General features: G+C 42.9%; 1 protein-coding gene across 3 annotated transcripts in view; it reads right to left on the bottom strand.

Moving 5' to 3' along the window:
- Positions 1–15,154, bottom strand: part of NEK7 (NIMA related kinase 7) — a 70,106-nt gene extending 54,952 nt beyond the window's left edge. For 2 of the 3 annotated variants that reach the window (XR_014226649.1, XM_082287069.1), the window contains exons 1-2: positions 14,998–15,154; positions 2,444–2,528 (exon numbers count right to left, since the gene is read on the bottom strand). Coding sequence is in view for 2 of the 3 variants with exons in the window: in XM_082287069.1 (XP_082143195.1) it covers positions 2,444–2,500 (57 nt within the window). In the remaining variant the exon portion in view is untranslated. Of the gene's footprint in view, positions 1–2,443; positions 2,529–4,967; positions 5,026–14,997 lie in introns of all 3 variants that reach the window. The other variant, XM_082287070.1, reaches the window with a different exon arrangement.
- Positions 15,155–18,556: the final 3,402 nt, after the last annotated feature.

Raw genomic sequence — 18,556 nt, 5'->3', positions numbered from 1 at the left:
CCAAACAAACAGTTGGATTGCAACAATTTAGAGACTCTAAAAAGCAGTTAAGAGTGGAGTCAGGATTTTCCTACCTGAGGTTTTCTCTGGAAGAAATCACACATTTCTAAAGATGTTTAACCAGGTTCCTTCAGTGAGGGTTCCTAACCCACAAAACTAAGCTCACTCAGTCTGCTTAATGCTCCCTCTCAGCCTAACAGCCAGCTCCAAGACAAGAAACAGCAGCAGAAAAGTTATTTTCTTAGAAAAGTTACCAGTGAAATCCCAAAGGAAACTACACTACTGAATACATATAATGCTGCAATAAAGTTTCTTTAGATTCCAAACTTATCCAGACAACCAGCTGAAAATATGACTGCAAAGCCTTGCAGAAGATTCCCTTAGATTTCCACCCGGGTACTCTTTACTAGCATCTCAAGGTTACCAATCCAAAACTTAATGGGAAATACCACCCTAAAGACTGTGAATCATTGTTTTTAGATTAGCTACCACCACACAGGAAAAAGATCTACAAAACTCCACTGAAAAACTTCCATGAAAAGTTAAACTGATTGGTCAGTAACCCCCAAAAAGCAAGCCAGACATTTTTAGAAAAAGCAACTGAATGAAACAGAAAACAAAATGTTTCACTACTTAAGTCTATTGTGTATACACTGAATACTGTACAGAGCTTTGAGTCCTCGTTCTGAGGGGAATACAGGCAAACAAGGAAGCACAGAGCAGAATAGCAATACTGAACAGAGATATGCTTCCATATAAGAAGAGACTTAATAAACCACTGTTCTTCAGCTTTGGGAATGCGAAAACAAACATAAAAACCACACCCCAAACAAAAAATAAACAAACCCGAAACAGTAAGGGATGTATATGCTGCCTTTGTTTCATGGCTTTTCAGGTCTAGTAAGAGATTAATGCTTTTCTCTATTTAGATACTAAAATGCTCCCGTTCTACTCTTGCAGAAGTTCTGGAACTTAAGAGCCTACTGCCTCAGACTGCTAATCCATATTTTTCTATCTTCCTCAATAATCCTTTTACAATATGGAAGCAGTTTGGCAGTACTAGCTGCGCTCTCAAAACATCCTTGTGATGTAAGGGACTACAGTGCTTTAATTTTGTTGATAAACTCTGACGGAGCTTTCAGGCACTTAATTCCAAACAGCAAATGAGCTTCTGATGGCACTGACTCTGGGTGGAGGACTGTAGCTAATAGTGTACCTCAGGAATCAACAGTGGGCTCAATCCAGTATTGATCAACATTGTCATTAACGATCTCGATGATGGGACCAAGTGCGATCTCAGTAAGTTTGTTGATGACACAAACTGGGAAGACTGGCTGATGTGCCAGAGGGTCCTGATGTCATCCCAGGGGACCTTAACAGGCTGCACAAATGGGCTGACAGGACCTTGACACAGTTCAACACAGGGAAGTGGGAAGCCCCATATGTGGGCTGCGATAACCCCGCAATGCCCCAGAACACGCTGAGCACTGACCTGCTGGAAAACAGCTCCACAGGCCAGACCCTGGAGGTCCCACTGGACACCAAAGTGAACACAGGCCAGCAACACACTCAGAGGTGGACAGTGATGTCCTGGGCTGCATTTGGAGGAGTGGTGCCAGGAAGACGAGGAGGGAGATGATCCTTCCCCTCTACTCAGCACTGGCAGGACCACACCTGGAGTCTGGAGTACTGTGTCCAGCTCTGGGCCATCCCTACACAGACACACTGGACAAAGTGCAGCACAGGCCCATGAATGAGCAGGGCTCTGCAGCACAGATCACAGGGGGAAAGGCTGACAGTGCTGGCAACATCCAGCCTACAGAAGAGAAGATTCAGGGGCAATCTCATCAGTGGGCTCAAATTCCTCAAAAACACATGTTAAAATACAGAGTCAGGCTCTCTTCAGTGGTGCACTGTAACAGGACAAGAGGTGATGGGGCATGGGCTGAAACACAGGTTTCATCTGAAGGAAAGACTTTTTTCAAGACAGTGAAAGGGAGGCGATCCATGGAGATTGTGGAGTTGAAACCTGATGCCTGGTTTCAACAGGTAATGGCACTAATTCATATAGTATCACTGGCAGGAGGCGTAAGAAGAGACTGATGAAGGCAACAGTCTGAAATAAATATGGTATTTCTGATACAATTTTGAAACAGTGTTTAACAACTCAACATTTCTTAAGGAAACAAATGATTTCATCTTTGTTTCCTTCTCACACTACAACAGCAACTCCTCAAAGTCTGTGAAGGAGCGGGAGGCAAAAATCAAAACTAATTATTTTCTATGGAATACTGGACTGATATGTAATTAATTTCAAGATCACCAGAATATATTCTATCTTTTTACAGTTTCTGTGTTACCACAGGAAACAATGTTATCTCTTCCTCTATTTAAGAAATAAGTAACAGTTAAAAAAAATTTTTGAAAAACCAGATATATGTACCTGTGGCTGAAATGGTGGAGCAGTAGGCCCCTGCATCCCTTGTGATTGTTCATCCATTCTATCACACAACAACGTCCCTTATGTCCTGAAAAGAAAAACACGGTCATTACACTGTAATACAGTCCATATTTATGATTAATGAACATCAGCAAAAGAATAAAGGAATTAATCTTCTCAATTGTAGGCTTGAGTTTAGGAACATTTAACTAGTCCAGCTCTGCACTGTTTGGGGAAGGAGGTTTTCTTATGTTTAGCTGTTCTGTGAAATGAAATAAATTAGTATAGGCATCTGAATTTATTACTAAATAATGTGAATTAAATTGCACCACACAAATGATTCTGTCTGATAAATGCTGCATCATCCCATTACTCTTCAGGGGCACCAACCACTTGTTTAACTATGTAGATATCCGACCTACAGGCAGCACAGGAAACAGCAGATCAGCAGAAGAGTTACAACTGCAGCACACATACTGCTTATTTGCACTGATTTATCTGTTGGTTTTAGGGAGTATGCAAGAACAGTTCCATCTAAATAGAAAAAAAAAGCTAAACATGTACACAATACATCCTGACAAGCTGGTTAAGAGGCCTTTGAAATACCATGTTAAAAGCACAGCCTCCATTCTCTACTGTGAGTTTCTCATTTCCCATCAGTAAATGGGAGGAAAGATGCCTGCCATGTTCCCAAGAAAGACACACAAGGCTTTGACCAGTAATAAGAGTTGCAAAATGCACTGAATCATCAGTAGGAAAAACAGGAGAGACAAAAACGCAAATGCTCATTAGATTTTTTTTTTCTCAACGAAGTGAACCCTTTCTTAGGCGCTGCTGATGGGGAGCAGGTGCAGCACCCACTGGTACTGATGCCTACAAGGGCCAGCCCTGTTCAGATGAAGAAAACACAAAGTTCACTGGCAGCTTCGAAAGCAAACGATGAAATAAGCTTTCATACAAAACTAAGAGGAAAGGTCTGAACAACTTTTTCACCACACAAAGACGAAGTATCCCTGCTTACTACCTGGTCAAACCTGCCAAGACCTTCAGAGGAACAAGAATCATGTGTCTGACAGGAGTATTATCCTTGCTTTTCAATTTATTGTTTTCTTATTCCCTGCTCCAAATCCTGAATGTTCAGGAGACAGACACAGAGCATTTTTTTCTGACACCATTTAATGTTTAACATGAGGAAATTTCCTGTAATGAATTTATTCTGCTAAACCTATGTACTTCATGTACAAAGCTATTTTTTTTACACTCCACACAGATTCCAATAGCTGTTAAAACACACACAAATACTCCCAGTAATTTCTCTAGATATTCAAAGGGTTAGAAATAACTCTCAACAGAAAGCAGAAAACCTTAGAAAAGTCTTTCAAAGCCAACTGCAAAACATTCAAGAAACTAATGAATGGCTTGTGCCCGCAGTACTGTTGTCATTCTTACAGCACTGTTGTGGTAACATCACTAACAGACAAAAGAGTCACCAAGCAGCTCTGCAGAGTTTCTCCTGCACTGCCCTTGTGTAGTATGCAATGGACTGCACACACAAATCAGTCATTAGCAATCTGTTCTCCCTGGCCCATTGAAAGCAGTCACCCACATGCCATCCCAGCTCCATCAGCTCTTCCTAACACCAAACCACAGCCACCCTCCAGAGCAACCAAAGGTCCCCTTAGGCTTTGCCTTCCCATCCATCATATTTCCATACAAAGCATACAGGTTGGGGCTTCCTGTTGTTTTGTATTACCTGTAAGTGATTCAAAGACAAAGGAGATCCAAAAAATGCAATTTCAGGCAGGTCAAGAGAAAAAAAAAAAATCAATTACCAAACCAAAGTGAGAAGCAGAGAAGAGGTAGGAATTGCCAAGATTTCCAAGACTGTCAGAATGATCATGCTGAGAAAGGGGGAATCAGCTGGCAGAGAAGTGCACACCACTGACTAGGCAATCTTTCAGCCAACACTAGGACACCAATACTGACACTTTTTACAAGCTCTAAAACATCTCCCATACAACCTCCCCTCCAAGGCAAGAAATCATAACACAACAGCACTGAAAATTAAACTGTTGGCACAAAACTTAGCATCTAAGTTCTTCAGGTAGATTCACAGGGGTTGATGCAGTTGCAACAAATCCCAGGGGAGGAATGTACAGCAAACTTAAGGAATCTTCTGCTAATTTCTTGTTGTAGAGGTCCTTCTATCACTGCTAAGAAGGCAATAATTTTTTTCTGAAGTGCTATTTTATCTTTATATGAATTTTACTCTTTTCAATAGCATCAATATTTCTACTGAAGGTTTTGCGGTGTTTTACTAATATGTTTCAATATTCAAGATTTTGACCGTGTAATGTGCCAATAGGTAATTCCTATGGGTCAAACATTTGCTTCAAAATGCCAAGGGAAAAGAAGTAAAGAAAAAAACCTTTACCCTTTATTGCAAATATATACCCAGGATTAATGAAATGTAAGCTGAAATTTTTAGATGATGTATGTTGATTCAGGAAATATACAACCCACTCACCTTGTCTGAATGGTCAGAGGAACTGACTGACGTGTTCAGAAATTTCTGTCTCTCTTTCCTTGTTAAATTTGGGAAAAGAGCAGAAATGGGAGAAGTTATATTATTACCACTACCAGTTGCTCTGCCCTCTGTGGCTTGTTTTTATAATAAAACCAAAGCAAACCAAAGAGGTAAAACATTCTACCCACAAAGCACAGAAGATTTATTAACTTGTGGATTTGTTGCTGCTTTTGCAGAAAGACAAGTATTTTATGTCCATATGTAAAAGTTATTTTAATTTTTTAATTTTTCATCTTCAAAGACTGCACTGCATGATAGATCCATATTTTAGAGAAATGTGGCATTTTGATCATACAAAATCCCACAGATGCAAAAGAATGCCAACGATGCAAAGTAAATCTTTTGTACTATAAGACACAATATAAGTAAGAATTGGATTTTGTTGCTTGAAGACTTTTTTCACTGTGAGGCATGCCTTTCACCTTAATATTAACTCCAGAGGTCAAAACATAGTGCTGTAATACTGTTCATCTTTAAATTTCAATTGAGGCAATAATTACGTCTCTTCCAAAGATGGTTTTCAAGTTCTAATTTACAGTGACAAGACATTAAAAATACCCAAAAAGAGTCCAAGCTTGTTTAAAATTGAAATGTAAATACATAACACATCTATTTGTAACATGTCTGTCACCTCTTTAAACAAGTAATACAGTGACCACCTTCTGCAAATCCATCACCCTGATATATAAAGGTTCACAGAAAAGAGGCAACAGATGAGTTGAGTCAACTATACCAGCACCCCCCAATACCTCCAAATGCAACTTGTGTTTTTCAGTACTGTCAAATCACATGGGGGGAGAGGACTCCCTGCCTTCACCACATCACTTGCAAAAAAAAAAAAAAAAAAACAAAAACAAAAAAAACTTTCTGAACCATTCATCTTGCAAACATGATGTTGACTGTTTTGAACATGAAGATCATTTAGATTTGGACAACCTAACACTTTACAATTATAGTTAATACTTTTGGTTAACTGCTAATATTTTAAATCTTTGACTTTTTCAGTTGATCAAAACATTAGGTGGCACCTACACATAAAGGATGCAGAATAAGTTTCTGGGGACAGACAACAGTACCAATTTTTCATTTGGAATCACAAAGGCATGGCAACTCCTCTTACTCCACAAGGCAGAAAAGGAGCCCTCTCCAGTAAGTTAGACCATCAAACTCCAAGTGCCTGAAATGGGAGCAACACCTTTTCCTTCCTTCACAAACAGGCCTTGCTGTCCTCATTCACTTCCTCAGTGGCCACCTGTCAAAGCAATCGGGTATCTGCCCACACATCTGAAGATTATGCAAAGATATAAAGCAGCCCAACAGGCAGGAGCGCACTCCTACATGCCAAGCAACATCCCACAGGCAGCACTCAGCTTTCCAGGTGGTTTCCAGCAGCCTGCCAGAGGAGAGACAGGACTACCCACGGCTGTCAGTGCAATCAGAGCGGAGGACCCACTCCTGAACAGGAGCCAGAGCTCATCGCTTTCCTTTCACTGGAAAGTATTTTAAAATAACATTAAAGAAAGAAAAAAAAACAACCTAGGAAAAACTTGAAGCCCTTGTGATTTAAGTCTAGCAACTATGTCTTCAAAAACATGATCAAATTATTTCAGGAGAAAAAGCTTAAATGCACTGCTTAATCACATGAAACATGCTTTTTAAGAACTAGTTTCATAGCTCCAAGTCCATACAGCATTCACATCGAAATATATTTCACAGTATTTAGGCAAAAATGTTATTCCTTCAACAGATGGCAGTTCTACAACAACAAAAAAATACGTTTTCCTGTAGAAAAACATCATTAATAGTCTCAATATACATGGTTTCCATTAGCTACTCGCTATGCACTTGTTTGTCAATTTTGCATCTTAAGTGAGAACATACAGTAATCAATGTCAAAGCAGAAACAGCTACGCTTTAGGAAAAGAGCATATACTTAAAAGAATGTTCAGAATGTTACAGTTCTGCTGAGAATCTGAGAAGCTCAGTCTTCTTTATTTTCTGTAAAATATAGCTGTAACTACTTCACAAAATTGCTAACACAGAGAAACATGGAGTTACACTGGTTCAGGATGTGCTCATCACGGACACAGTCAATTGTTCTCGAAGGATGGAATGTACTATGTTTACTTCTGCATTACACCATCAATTAAGGCAGGTATTTTTAGTTTTTACTATAACCATTATTTTAGTTAGGTTGGAGACAAGGCTCTCCAGAAACAACTATCTATCTAATACCCTGAACACTCATTTTTTTGTAAATAATTTTTTTGTAAATTTTGTGTAAAGTTAGATTCTTCAGTATCTAACATGGATTTAAAATGAAAAATTTTATATCACCAAATTTCTCATTTATCTTTACTAAATTCAAAGATAAGGATCAGCCTCAGCTGAGGGTTGGGGGGGCAAACCCAACACCACAAATAAATACTATGTTTCCATGTAAGAACATAGGCTAAAGAAATATTCCTGTTTGCTTATACCACGTATCGACTCTCAGCTACCCAAAAGCACAATTTAAACGTAGGTAGAACATTCAAACAGTCACCCTGGTTGAACCTAAAAAAAGCTGTGTGCTGTGGAAACAAGCGTTCAGATTTCCAAATGCCTTCCTGAATGTCCGACACACAATTCCGCAGCCCACCGCACCAGTGTCAATCCCAGAGTGTGTGCCAGGCAGCCCAAGCGTGCCAGTCTGATCCCAGCACTGCTCTCTGACACCTGGAGTCACACTGACACAACCTCCCAGCTCCAAAGCCACAGACCCTGTGGGAGGAGGCAAATTTCAGACCCAGAAGTAACAGCGTGGCCCTTCAGCTTGATATGAGCAGGGTAAAACCAACCGCAGAACTGGTTTGTAAGTCAGACTGTCTTAACAGTCATTCTTTACCTCTTTAAGGCAAAAACTTGGCCACTGGACAGAACTGGCTTGGTGGTCGAACTCAGCCCACACTTTGTCAGGTCATCAAGACTGATCAACACTCTTCAGCACTCACTCAGTGCTGGCAACTCAGGGGTAGGCTGCAGTTTATAATGTTTATATTTGTATATATTTTTATGTGCAGGCATTAATAATGCAAAATGCATTTAAGCTGACACCCACTTGAACTCTGGCAAGACGAACTGACAAGGGACAGAGCAAACTCACTACTGGAAGACCAAGTTAACCATTATCACAATAAAATGTCACTTATCCCTATTAGTATACATACATATATATAAACATTGTATATATGCACAGTAAGAATATGTGCACACATCTATACACACAGATTATGAACCTACACCTGTGTATGTGCACAGAATATTTCTTTTTTTCCACTGTCAGCTAATAGCAAATATTTGCTTCATGCTGTCCAAAAAACTCAAAAAGTCTTCTAAAGTGTAGAAAACATACACCCATTTGTCATAGTCTCTGCAGCGCAGCAGCATCCACATCAGAGAGAAGCTGTATATGAAACTTTTAAAGTTCTGAAAGCGATTCAATACAGAACCATATACATCTATATTCAGGAAGGATTAGTTTTACTTTAGAAGCAGTTCCTAAAAGCCAGATCAATACTCCCCACAGGATGGCAAGGCACTCCTCCCCTCTGTAGGGACAGCCTTGAATCTGAACAATACAAATTCCCAGCAGCCGTTAATCTACAAAGAGATGTTTACTACCTAATTTGAAATACTGCATTTTCCAGCCAATTTATGTCCAAATTCCCAACTCATGGGCAGTCCAGTCAAAGCAGTCAAAACACACACATATAGTTAAGCTGGGGTAAAAGTTGGTTTTAGCGAGAGCAGGAGCAGCCATACACAAATAATCCTTTTGGAAAAAAGTGAAAGGAATACACTAAGAGTTCATACTCAATTTTCTCATTCATTTGGCCTGACTTACCAGGCTTATTTTCACTCCAGCCCTGAAAACACACACGCCAGTCACTGTCATTCCCCAACTACTAAGAGTTTGCTCTGTCAGTGCTGTCTGACTAGAAGATGAAAGTTGAAGCTCTCCTGCTTCACAAGTCCGCTTCCATTCCTCTTCATTTATTTGCACAGTTTTAAAAGTTAGTTTGTTTACTTCTCCCTCTCCATTTCAATTATGTCACTCAAGTAGATTGCCTACCTTGCAAGGTGCTCTCAAAGGGTAATACATGCCCTGACTTGCCCTTTATTGAACTGTTTGTTATTTCTTATGTACTGAAAAAGAAACAGGAACTGAAACTGCTTGAGCAGCAAGCTTCTGAATTTTTCATTTAGCTTCTGTTCACCTGATAGAAATTTGATAACCCACTTCTTCATACTCCATAACCAGTTATAAAGGACATAGGTAGATCACAATAATGTCACAGTGAGAAGTACTGCAGGGAACAATGCATTGTACCTAAACATGGTACCATCAACATGCAAACCCTCAGCCCACACCACACTCAGCTGTGCTCCTGCCTCTGTAAGCAAGCAGTTCTAAGGCAGCATGAACTGATGATGTGATGCTGCCGCTTCCCCTGCCTTCAGCCATGATTCCCAAACCCTCTTCCTTCCAGTGGGGTTTCTGTAGTTACCCAGACTCTTGGTAAGCAAAATAAACCTAACTGAAAACTAACCTTGACAAAGTCACTTTTTCCCAGTTCAGTTCCCCGAATCATACCATTGCAGAGACAAGGACAGAACTGTGATGGCAAAAGACAGAGGGGAACACACAGGACTGCTCTAGCCCCAGCTAACTTGGAGAAGCTGAATCTACCACCAAATTATATCTCTAACATGCAATTACACAAGTCAGTCTAACAGCTCAGTAACACCAAAGATCTTTCTTTCTCTGCCACACTGCCATCCTGAACTCTCTGGCCCTGTTGGTGAGCTGATCCAACTCCCCAATGCGGCTGGGCTTCTGCTCTGCAAGCAGTGAGCAGAACCAGCACGTGGGGGAGTCTGCTGAGCACCAGGGAAAAAAGTAAGAAGGGGAAGTTCAGGGATGGGAGATGCAAGAAAGGGACTGTAGAAGAAACAGAACATCTTCCCTCTGGCAACAGTGTGCTAGTAAGTTAGCTCACCACATTTAGCTGTGCTTCATCCTTAGCAGGGAGGTGAACAAGCACTTAAAGCTGTAACTGCAAGGCAAGAGCCAGAACGGAGAGAAGGCAATTCACTCAACAACAAGCCAAGAGTTTTGTCAACAAAATACTGTACAGGAAAGTAGAACTAGGAAACAAAATTGATGCAAGGACCATAAACCAGGATAACAAGTTAAACTGGAAAAAGGAAAAGAAAATAAAAGAAGAAAAAAAAAAAAAACACCTAAGATTTTCAGCTAAAGGAAGCTAAAGCATTATTCAGAAACCCTTACAAGCCCAGAACCTCACAGCTCTCACACAGAGAAGGAGTCCTAATGAAGGCATGGCTTTAAATACATCTGTAGAGCCAAACTGTTCATAAAGAGATGCTGAAGAGATTTTATTAAAAGTGTAAACAGCTGAGATTCAAACAAGAGTTAAAAACACAAGAAACATGAGAAGACTGGAACCACTGTCAGATAAACCCACTATGGCTAAGTGCAGGGAAAATACATCCAGATTGCAAGGCTGGGTGGACACGACTTTGCAACACCTCTGGCTGACAATGTCCATGCTGCTACAGGTGAAGTAGAACACGTGTAACAATAAATTCCACACATTCTTTAAATGTCTCAGTATTTTAGAAAGCAGCACAAGACACCTTACTGCAGGTGTTAGATGCACATTCTCAAGTTGAAAAAATTCATCTGTAGTATATAGTTTAAAATCTGCTACCCCCAAGATGATAAAGTGAATGAAGCACTATAAAGAACCAGAAAAGAAACACCAGCCATGTTTAACAGGCTTTCTGTGATCCTCTGAGCAGCATTACCCCGGACTCCTGAAAGCACACATGACAGTAGCGAGTAATCCAGGAACCGTGGGTCCAGAAGCAAAGCAGGCAGCAGCCAGCACACTCACTTCAGAGGCAAGCCAACACTCAAGTTTGCAGCTGTGTGTATGTTTTACATTAAACCACCACTGTCTAAGAGATGCAAGATCAATTTGTGGCTCTGGAGTATGCTCAGTGACCAGCTGTACGTTCAGCACTCTGTCTGCAGCGTGCTCCTCAAGTCCTGCTTGTCTCTGTAAAGTTCACACACAGCCCACGTACCCCACACACAATTCTGAATTTCAGTCAGTGCAAGGACTGGAAGTTCACTGCTGCAAAGACAACTCCTTTTTTGGATTTGCTCTCAGATGAGGACAAAAAGGGTACAGAAGAAGGGCCTCTACAGGGCAGAAGGCTATGTGTTTTCCCACCACAAGTTTTTACTTATTATTAGAAGTAACTTTTAGTTCACCTGTGATACTTTTGCCTTCCAGCTACCAAAGAATCAGTAATTTTGTAAGCTCTGTACACTAACCACAGAAAACTGAAATGAACTGAAACAGACTGGTTCATCAACACTTCACAGCACCTAATTCAAATACCTCCCAAAGGCTTCAGCAACAATCTAATCTACAAGCTCCACATGAACTTTTATGACATTGTGAAGTAATTCATCTGGTCCAACATAAATACTGCTATTAAACAAGACAGCAATAACTTTGTTATAAATCATTCCCGGCAGCTTGAAGAGGCTTGAATGCAGGCTCCCAAATGCCGCATGATGCAAACAGTCTATTTACTTTGTTACCTATAATGCAAAACAAAAGTCACTAATACTGCAAGATCAACTATGTGCAATCAGGTTTTAATGTGATTGTTCATAGTATTTTCTTACAAATTCCTCTTTTTAATGTGTTGTTTAAAATTTTATAACAAATTCCCTTGCATAAATAAGTGCTGTATGCCCAACTAGTTGTAATGGCACATGAAATACTGTGCATTTCCTAGGTACAAAATCCATGACTGAATCACAGTTATGTTTCACATGCCTGAGACAAATGCTCAGGAGTCTCTTCACCAGAGAAGCAACTCATTGTAACAGCATTGCTTCTCTGCAGCTTTTTTAACTACCCTGACAGGAAGAATCACTTTAATACTCACTAAGGAAACACAAAGTGAGATGATGCACTTCAGTCTAGGGCTCAGTTCCTCCCCATGTGGCCAGGGAAGTCAAATGGTGATAAATACAGCAAAACAGTGTTCTAAAGGCTGCCCTTATCATCACTTTGCTATTTTGGTCAGTTATTTTCATCTCTGTTGCAAAGTACATGGAACGCAGATAAACTGAACAAATTCTCTGGGAATTAGTCAGTTAACTCCTACGAATACCCACAGTATCAACCTTCATAGGATAAACCCCACCCTCTCCTAAACCCTACTCCCTGGGAATCACGAGGGATTTTTGGATAAACACCAAATAACCAAAAACTTCCCTTGAAGGTAGAAAAGAAGTTGGTGCAGTTGCACTTTTCCTAAGGGACTTCCCAAGGTAACATGAACTCAACCAACTATCCAGCACAGATGTTTGGAACAATGTCAAACTTCAGAAGGCAGCAAGGAACTGATGGTGATAAGCTGAATTTAGCGGCAGTATAAATGCAGAGAGTACTGCACTAAGCTAATTAAACGTGGAGGGGGTGTATTTATGAACAAACTGCCTCACCAGATTGTCTATGTGCTCAAATACACAGGACTGGCTACATTTAGTGCAACTGAGCACAACTGTTGCACAAAAAAAGAAAGGCACGGATGGGCTTATATGGCTCTATCTTACAGTTCAGAAGATACCACAGGTCACAGTAAAATGAGCAACTGACTTCCTGCAAGTCATTTTTCATTTGACTTTCTCATTTACTTACAGGCTTTCCAATGAGCTCTAAAATGTTATATTTTTTTCTTCTTTTGAAACAACCTTCCATGGTGAGGATGGGAATCTACTAATCTAATTTGTGTAGACCATGGAAGCGTTGTGATAAGTCAATTAAAAAAGGCTTTTTGGTTGAATAAAATTCCTTGATTTGTTCTCAAATTATTTTTTTTACTGCAATGACTAAATGGTATGTTTGAATACAAGATATCTATGAGAAAGGCAGTATCTCCATCCTTACAGTGAACAACCTCTAAGTGTGCTTTGACAGGCCACCTACCCAAACATCATGTATTTCTAAATATAGTATCTTCATGTTTTGAAATTAAAGAACAAGTGCTCTTAATATTATTCTTTCTTCCAGTATCAAAAAACTTAAAAATAACAAACACAGCTTTAAGTTCTTACTTTAAAGCTGCCAGACATTGCTTTTAAGTTTCCCTCTTTCCAGAACACATCACAGTTTTCCTTCCTCTAAGTTTTCCATAGGCCATGAACTAATAACTGTTTTCCATTTCATTTTGTCTCTCTCAAGACAGTGTAAGTCGGTAGTTTAAATACAGACATTTCTACAGCACTGCAACACATGAGTTATCTCCTGAACAGCCTGGAAAAAAAAAAATTAAATTTTGTTCTTCCTGATTAAGCCAATCTGTGAATCTAACCATCCAATCTAATCATCCAGAGTATGTATTTTATAGATTAAATTGCAACTTCTGCATCTTAAGCTTGTAATACAACTTTATATAGGCAATATACCCTGTACATTCAGTGAAATTACTGTGCACATGTGACCTTTCCTGAGAAGTGATGCCACTATTGCAATCTGAGGAAACACTGCTATCACTTCAAAAGGTGACAAAAGTTACCATTCAGTGCGTGCAAGAAGGGAAAAAGCATTTAGAAAGTTTTTATCTTTATATCAAGAATTAAATATTTGTGTGATCAATGAACACACATCCCCTCATCATCTTTTACCAGAAGTAGGGTGATTATCTTAAGTAGTTTTACCATTCAAGTAGTGATGCTCCTCACAAAATGCAGCGCAAATCAAAGCACATTCCGCTCAAAGAACAGCGTTCTCAACTTCAGAACCTTAAAACCACGCAGGTTCGGTTCGCATGGACACTGAAAGGAACTCGGGGCCGGTACCGGGATAACCGAGCCTGGGTACTCGGAAAGGTGAAGGAGGGGACACTCACTCCCCAGACGGAGGATGCCTCACTTCCAGCGTTTCCCACAAGGTCTCCGTTCTGCCCAGCCCCGGACGGCCCCGGGGAGCCGGGCGGGCAAACCCCGCACTGCGGGCGGCCCGGCAGCGGGAGGAGGGAGGGAGGGAGGGAGGGAGGACGCGCTGCGGCCGCGGGAGGGCCCGGCCGGGGAGCCCCGGCGCCCTCCCGGGGAGGCGCGGGGCAGAGGCCGCCGGACCCGCCGGGACGGGGCTGCCCCTCTTGCAGCCGCAGGGCCGCGGCTCCCGGTGCCGGCACTGATTTCACCCGGTGCCGTGTGAAACCCCCACGCTGGGCTGCCCCGGGGAGCATCCGCCTGACACCCACCCCCAAGAGAGAGGAGAGCACGGGAGCCTGGAGGAAACAAGGGGAAAACGACCAGGAACATCACGGAAAGCAGCTCCGCTTGCGGCAAGCACGCGAGGAGCCCGACGCGGCAGAGGTACGGAAGGCGGCCGGGCCGCAGGCAGGCTGAGGCCAGTGGCGAGGCCGCCGGGAAGAGTCCCCAGCCGCCCGCTCCTCTCAGCGGAGGCAGCGCGGCAGCCGCCACCGGGCGAAAGGCCACCGCAGCGCTCAGGGCGCCGCTTGCCCTGCCGGCGCACGGCGGCTCGGCGCCGCTCCGGCCGCAGGGCAGGTGCCCGGACGCGGCGCAGCCCGCGGCCATCCCACCCCACGCCGCGGCCGTGCCGCCCCAGCGCCGCGCACAAACTTTCTCGCAGCGGCCCCGCGCCGCTCCCTCCCCACGCGGCGGGCGGAGCGGCAGCAGCCGCAGCCAATGGCGCCGCGCGCCGCAGCCCCGCGGCCAATGGGCGGCGGCGGGAGGCGGGACCGCGGCAGCCCCGCGGCGGGGGGAGCGCTCCGGCAGCGCCGGCTCGCAGCCCGAACCCCCGGGACTCCCCGGCCCCGCCGCTGCCCACGGCCCCGCTGCCGCCCCGCTCACCGGGCAGCCTGGCTCCGCCTGCTCCTGACACGAGGGACCGGGACCGGCCGCCCCTCCTCCCCGGCTTCTCCGGCGCCTCGGGCCCGGGGCCGCGCCGGCGGCGGGCGCCTAGCGGGGCTCCTGGCGGGCGGCGCGGGCACCAGCAGCAGCCCCGACCTGCTCTCCGCCCCCCGCCGCTCCTGCCAGGCCCGTAAACATCCCGGCATCCCCGAGGATGGGGCGGGGCGGCCGCCGGGCCCCGCCTCGCTCCGCTCCCCCCGCCCGGCCGGAGCCGCGGGGTCCGGCGGGGCGCCCGCGATCGGTCCCGGCGGGCAGGGTCCGGCTGTGCGCGGGGGACCCGCAGCTCCTCTGGAAGTGACCGGGGTTGTAAGTGCGGTGAGACAGGGAGTGCCTGTCCCAGCGTGTTCGTGCCGTGGAGCACACGGGGCCCAGGCATTGCGGTAACGCAGCGGGCATGGGCAGCGCCGCTCGCCCGGGCCGAACCAGGAGCGGCCGGGAACGGGAGGGACACCAGGTCCAGCCTCTGGAGCAGGGACTGGCCTCTCTGCACTGCTCTGAACAGCACTGGTCTAAGGCTTGGGCCCAGCCAGATTTGAAAACGCAGCATGCCACCAGACTTGCTCATTTTGTGTATGAGGTGTGGTACTCACTCTGCGAGACATTCGATATTAACTGAGTACATCATCTGGAAGTGACACAAACTCCTTTTTGCTATACTGGGAGAAATAAAAGTGACGGGAACAAAAAAGACCAGACTCTTGGTGAGTCCTGCTCCTCCAGTTTCTACTTTGCAACAGTACTGGGTTTAAGTAGATTAAAAATACTGAATTCCAGAATACTACGGTTTTTCAGGCTGCTGAAAGTTTACCGTGCTTCAGTGCAAGGAAAGGCAATTAACTACACAGAAGAGAAGCCTTAAGAACCAATGATGGGGAAAAAGTATGAAAGCTGACCACAGTTTCCCCAGTAAGGTTATGGATTACTGTGATCAAATAACTTTTTCCTCAGGTGTAGAAGCCCTCTGTAAAAGGCACTCCAGTAATTTAAAAAAGAGAAAGGAGTAATTTTAAATCATCTTGAGTTAGATGTACCTGATTTTTCCAAAGCAAAACTTAAGTTCTCGTTGCAGTTTGAGGTTTTGCTGCAGTCTTTCCCTTGTAACAGGTAAAGTAATACTTGATTGAAACCTTGCAAAATAAGTAGGAAATGGGCCAGTGTGTCTGGAAAAAGTCTATTCGCCTCCCTGTGTACAAAATTATATGTGTTTTTGAGGCAAATTTTCAGCTTTGAGACATCTGCAATGTCTCCAGTGATACAAAGTCTAATGAAATTTGAAAGGAAATCGTTTTTGTTGGCTCTCATTTCTCTGATTCGTTAATCATTCTGCACATTGCCTCTGTGTTAGCATTGGGGCATTCGATGCCACTGGCCAAATACAGTAACAAGGTGACCACCCAGGCTGTGGAATCAGACGTACCCTATAACCTTCCCCTTTGATGTGCATTTTGTATTTCTTTAAGATAGTCCAAAAGAATGAATTCCAAAATAATGTGATTAAGAGATTTTGATTTTTTTTTTTTTTTTTTGGTGGATAAACTGTCTTGCAAATACACTTTCTTGAACAAGAATTCCCTGGATTGTTTTCTTGTAGAAAGTGCAATACTTCAGGGCTCCCCACATACCAAAGAGTGATAGATCTGCCATGTAATGTTAAGAAGTTACTCAAAAGAATTACAGTCAGCAATTCCACTGACTGTTTCCCATCTCCGAAATCTCTTCAGCCTCAACCAGAAATTGGGTTGTGTGAGGTAGTCACCTATTTGCAAAACCTCTGATGGAAAAAGGAGATTGTTATTTGGTGTATAGCTGACTGTAAAATACTGAGTCTTGTTAGGTCTCATTTTTTCACAGGTAAAGGCAATTAGTACTATAACACCCAGCTATTGCTATTTTCTAGACTCTATTAAATGGAAAATGAGCAATTCACAATCTAGACTTAGGTAGCATTTGAAGGCTCATGCATAAGAGAGTAACCCAGGGCCTACTTGCCTTTCTTACAGTAGGTTTCTCACTGTCTTCCTTTGCTTAATCTGATTGTATTTGGATTTTTTTTTCTTTCATCCTATTTTTATACTCTGTGCTCTTTCACTTTCTTTTTCCTTTATTTTCTCCATGCTGCTTTTTCACTGTACAGTTGAATAATATTTTGACTTCTCTCTTTAGTCACCTGAATCCAGTGGCTACTTTAGCCTGACATTACCAATTGCTGAAACATCTCCTCTTTCCTGTATTTCAGCCTTATCTTTCTTAGAAGATGGTTGTTTCCATTTTATTCTTGGTGCTTGGGACTCAGAGAACCTAAAACTGAATAGTCTGCTTTAGTTAATTAGTTCATCATCACAACCAGGCAAACAGGCTTTCATATAAATGTAACTACACTGCCCCCATTAATTTTAAATTTGCAGAGTGACACATCTTCCACATACCGCAGAAGATCCTCTTCAGACCTGGGTTGTACAAATGTTTATTTATAGAAAGATGTTTTTCTTTGCTTTTCAATGCACATTTACAGTTAAATAAATTTGTCTAGTATTCCCTGTAATGGAGACTTTATATCAAACAGAATCAGAAAGGCAGAAGAGGCTCCAGAAGATCCAGTAGCCTTAGGGATTGTTAAGGAGCAGGCTTATCTCTGGCAAATGCTTCTCTCAGAGGCCAGAGGGGACACTGCCTAACCAGCTAGCAAAGGATTAGAGAAAATGGACAAAGACTGGAATTAGGAATCTGTGAGGGAGAATATGGCTTGTTCCCTAAGTCTTACCAACTTCTGAAGGTGTTGGCAGCAAATGATTTAGACCTGGAATTGAACAGGCCAGAGACAGAAGGAACAGGGACCTCCCTGTTTATCAGTGGATGCTACACTTCATTAGCCATGCTATTATTAATCTATTTACATATCAGCATTGATTTAAGAAAGCTGCACCAGTCTTCTTCTGATCATTGAAATCTGTGAATATATATAACCTATAAATATTGTCAGGGTTTGAGAATATCAAAGATATCAAATGATGACAATGGGTATTATTTGGGATGGCAATGTGACACTTGGATTGTCTCTGAAAGCAGTGTTCTTTGTCAGGACTAAGCTGCTAGACTTGAAAGCACCTAGAGAGTGTTAGGTAACAACATAAAAATCAACCAGGAATTCAAACATTTAGCCCAGCTCCCTGGATTGTTCTTAACTTGCTTCCGCTATTATCCAGGCCCCTGTACAGCTGGAGACTCCTGAGATGTTCATTAACAGAATAAACTGAAGACTCAGGAGAACTATAGATATGAAAACTTTAAAACTTTCAGGCAAAAGAGCTCACTAGGACAGTGGAGGATGGGGATAGATGTCTTCGAGGTCACAGAGATAGGAACATAACGTAACAGCTCACTGGTTAACAATTCTTCAGGTTCTTCAAATCAATAAACTACAGGAAATTAATCAAAAGGAGCAACTGCTCTGCTCTAAGTCCTTGAAGCCTGAAAAGTCTCCCTCTCTCCTGGTTCTTTG

Source organism: Coloeus monedula, assembly GCF_965178545.1.
Source record: "Coloeus monedula genome assembly, chromosome: 9".
NCBI classification, from domain to species: domain Eukaryota; kingdom Metazoa; phylum Chordata; class Aves; order Passeriformes; family Corvidae; genus Coloeus; species Coloeus monedula.
Note: the sequence above shows the minus strand (reverse complement) of the source record. Positions and strands in the feature narration are given on the sequence as shown.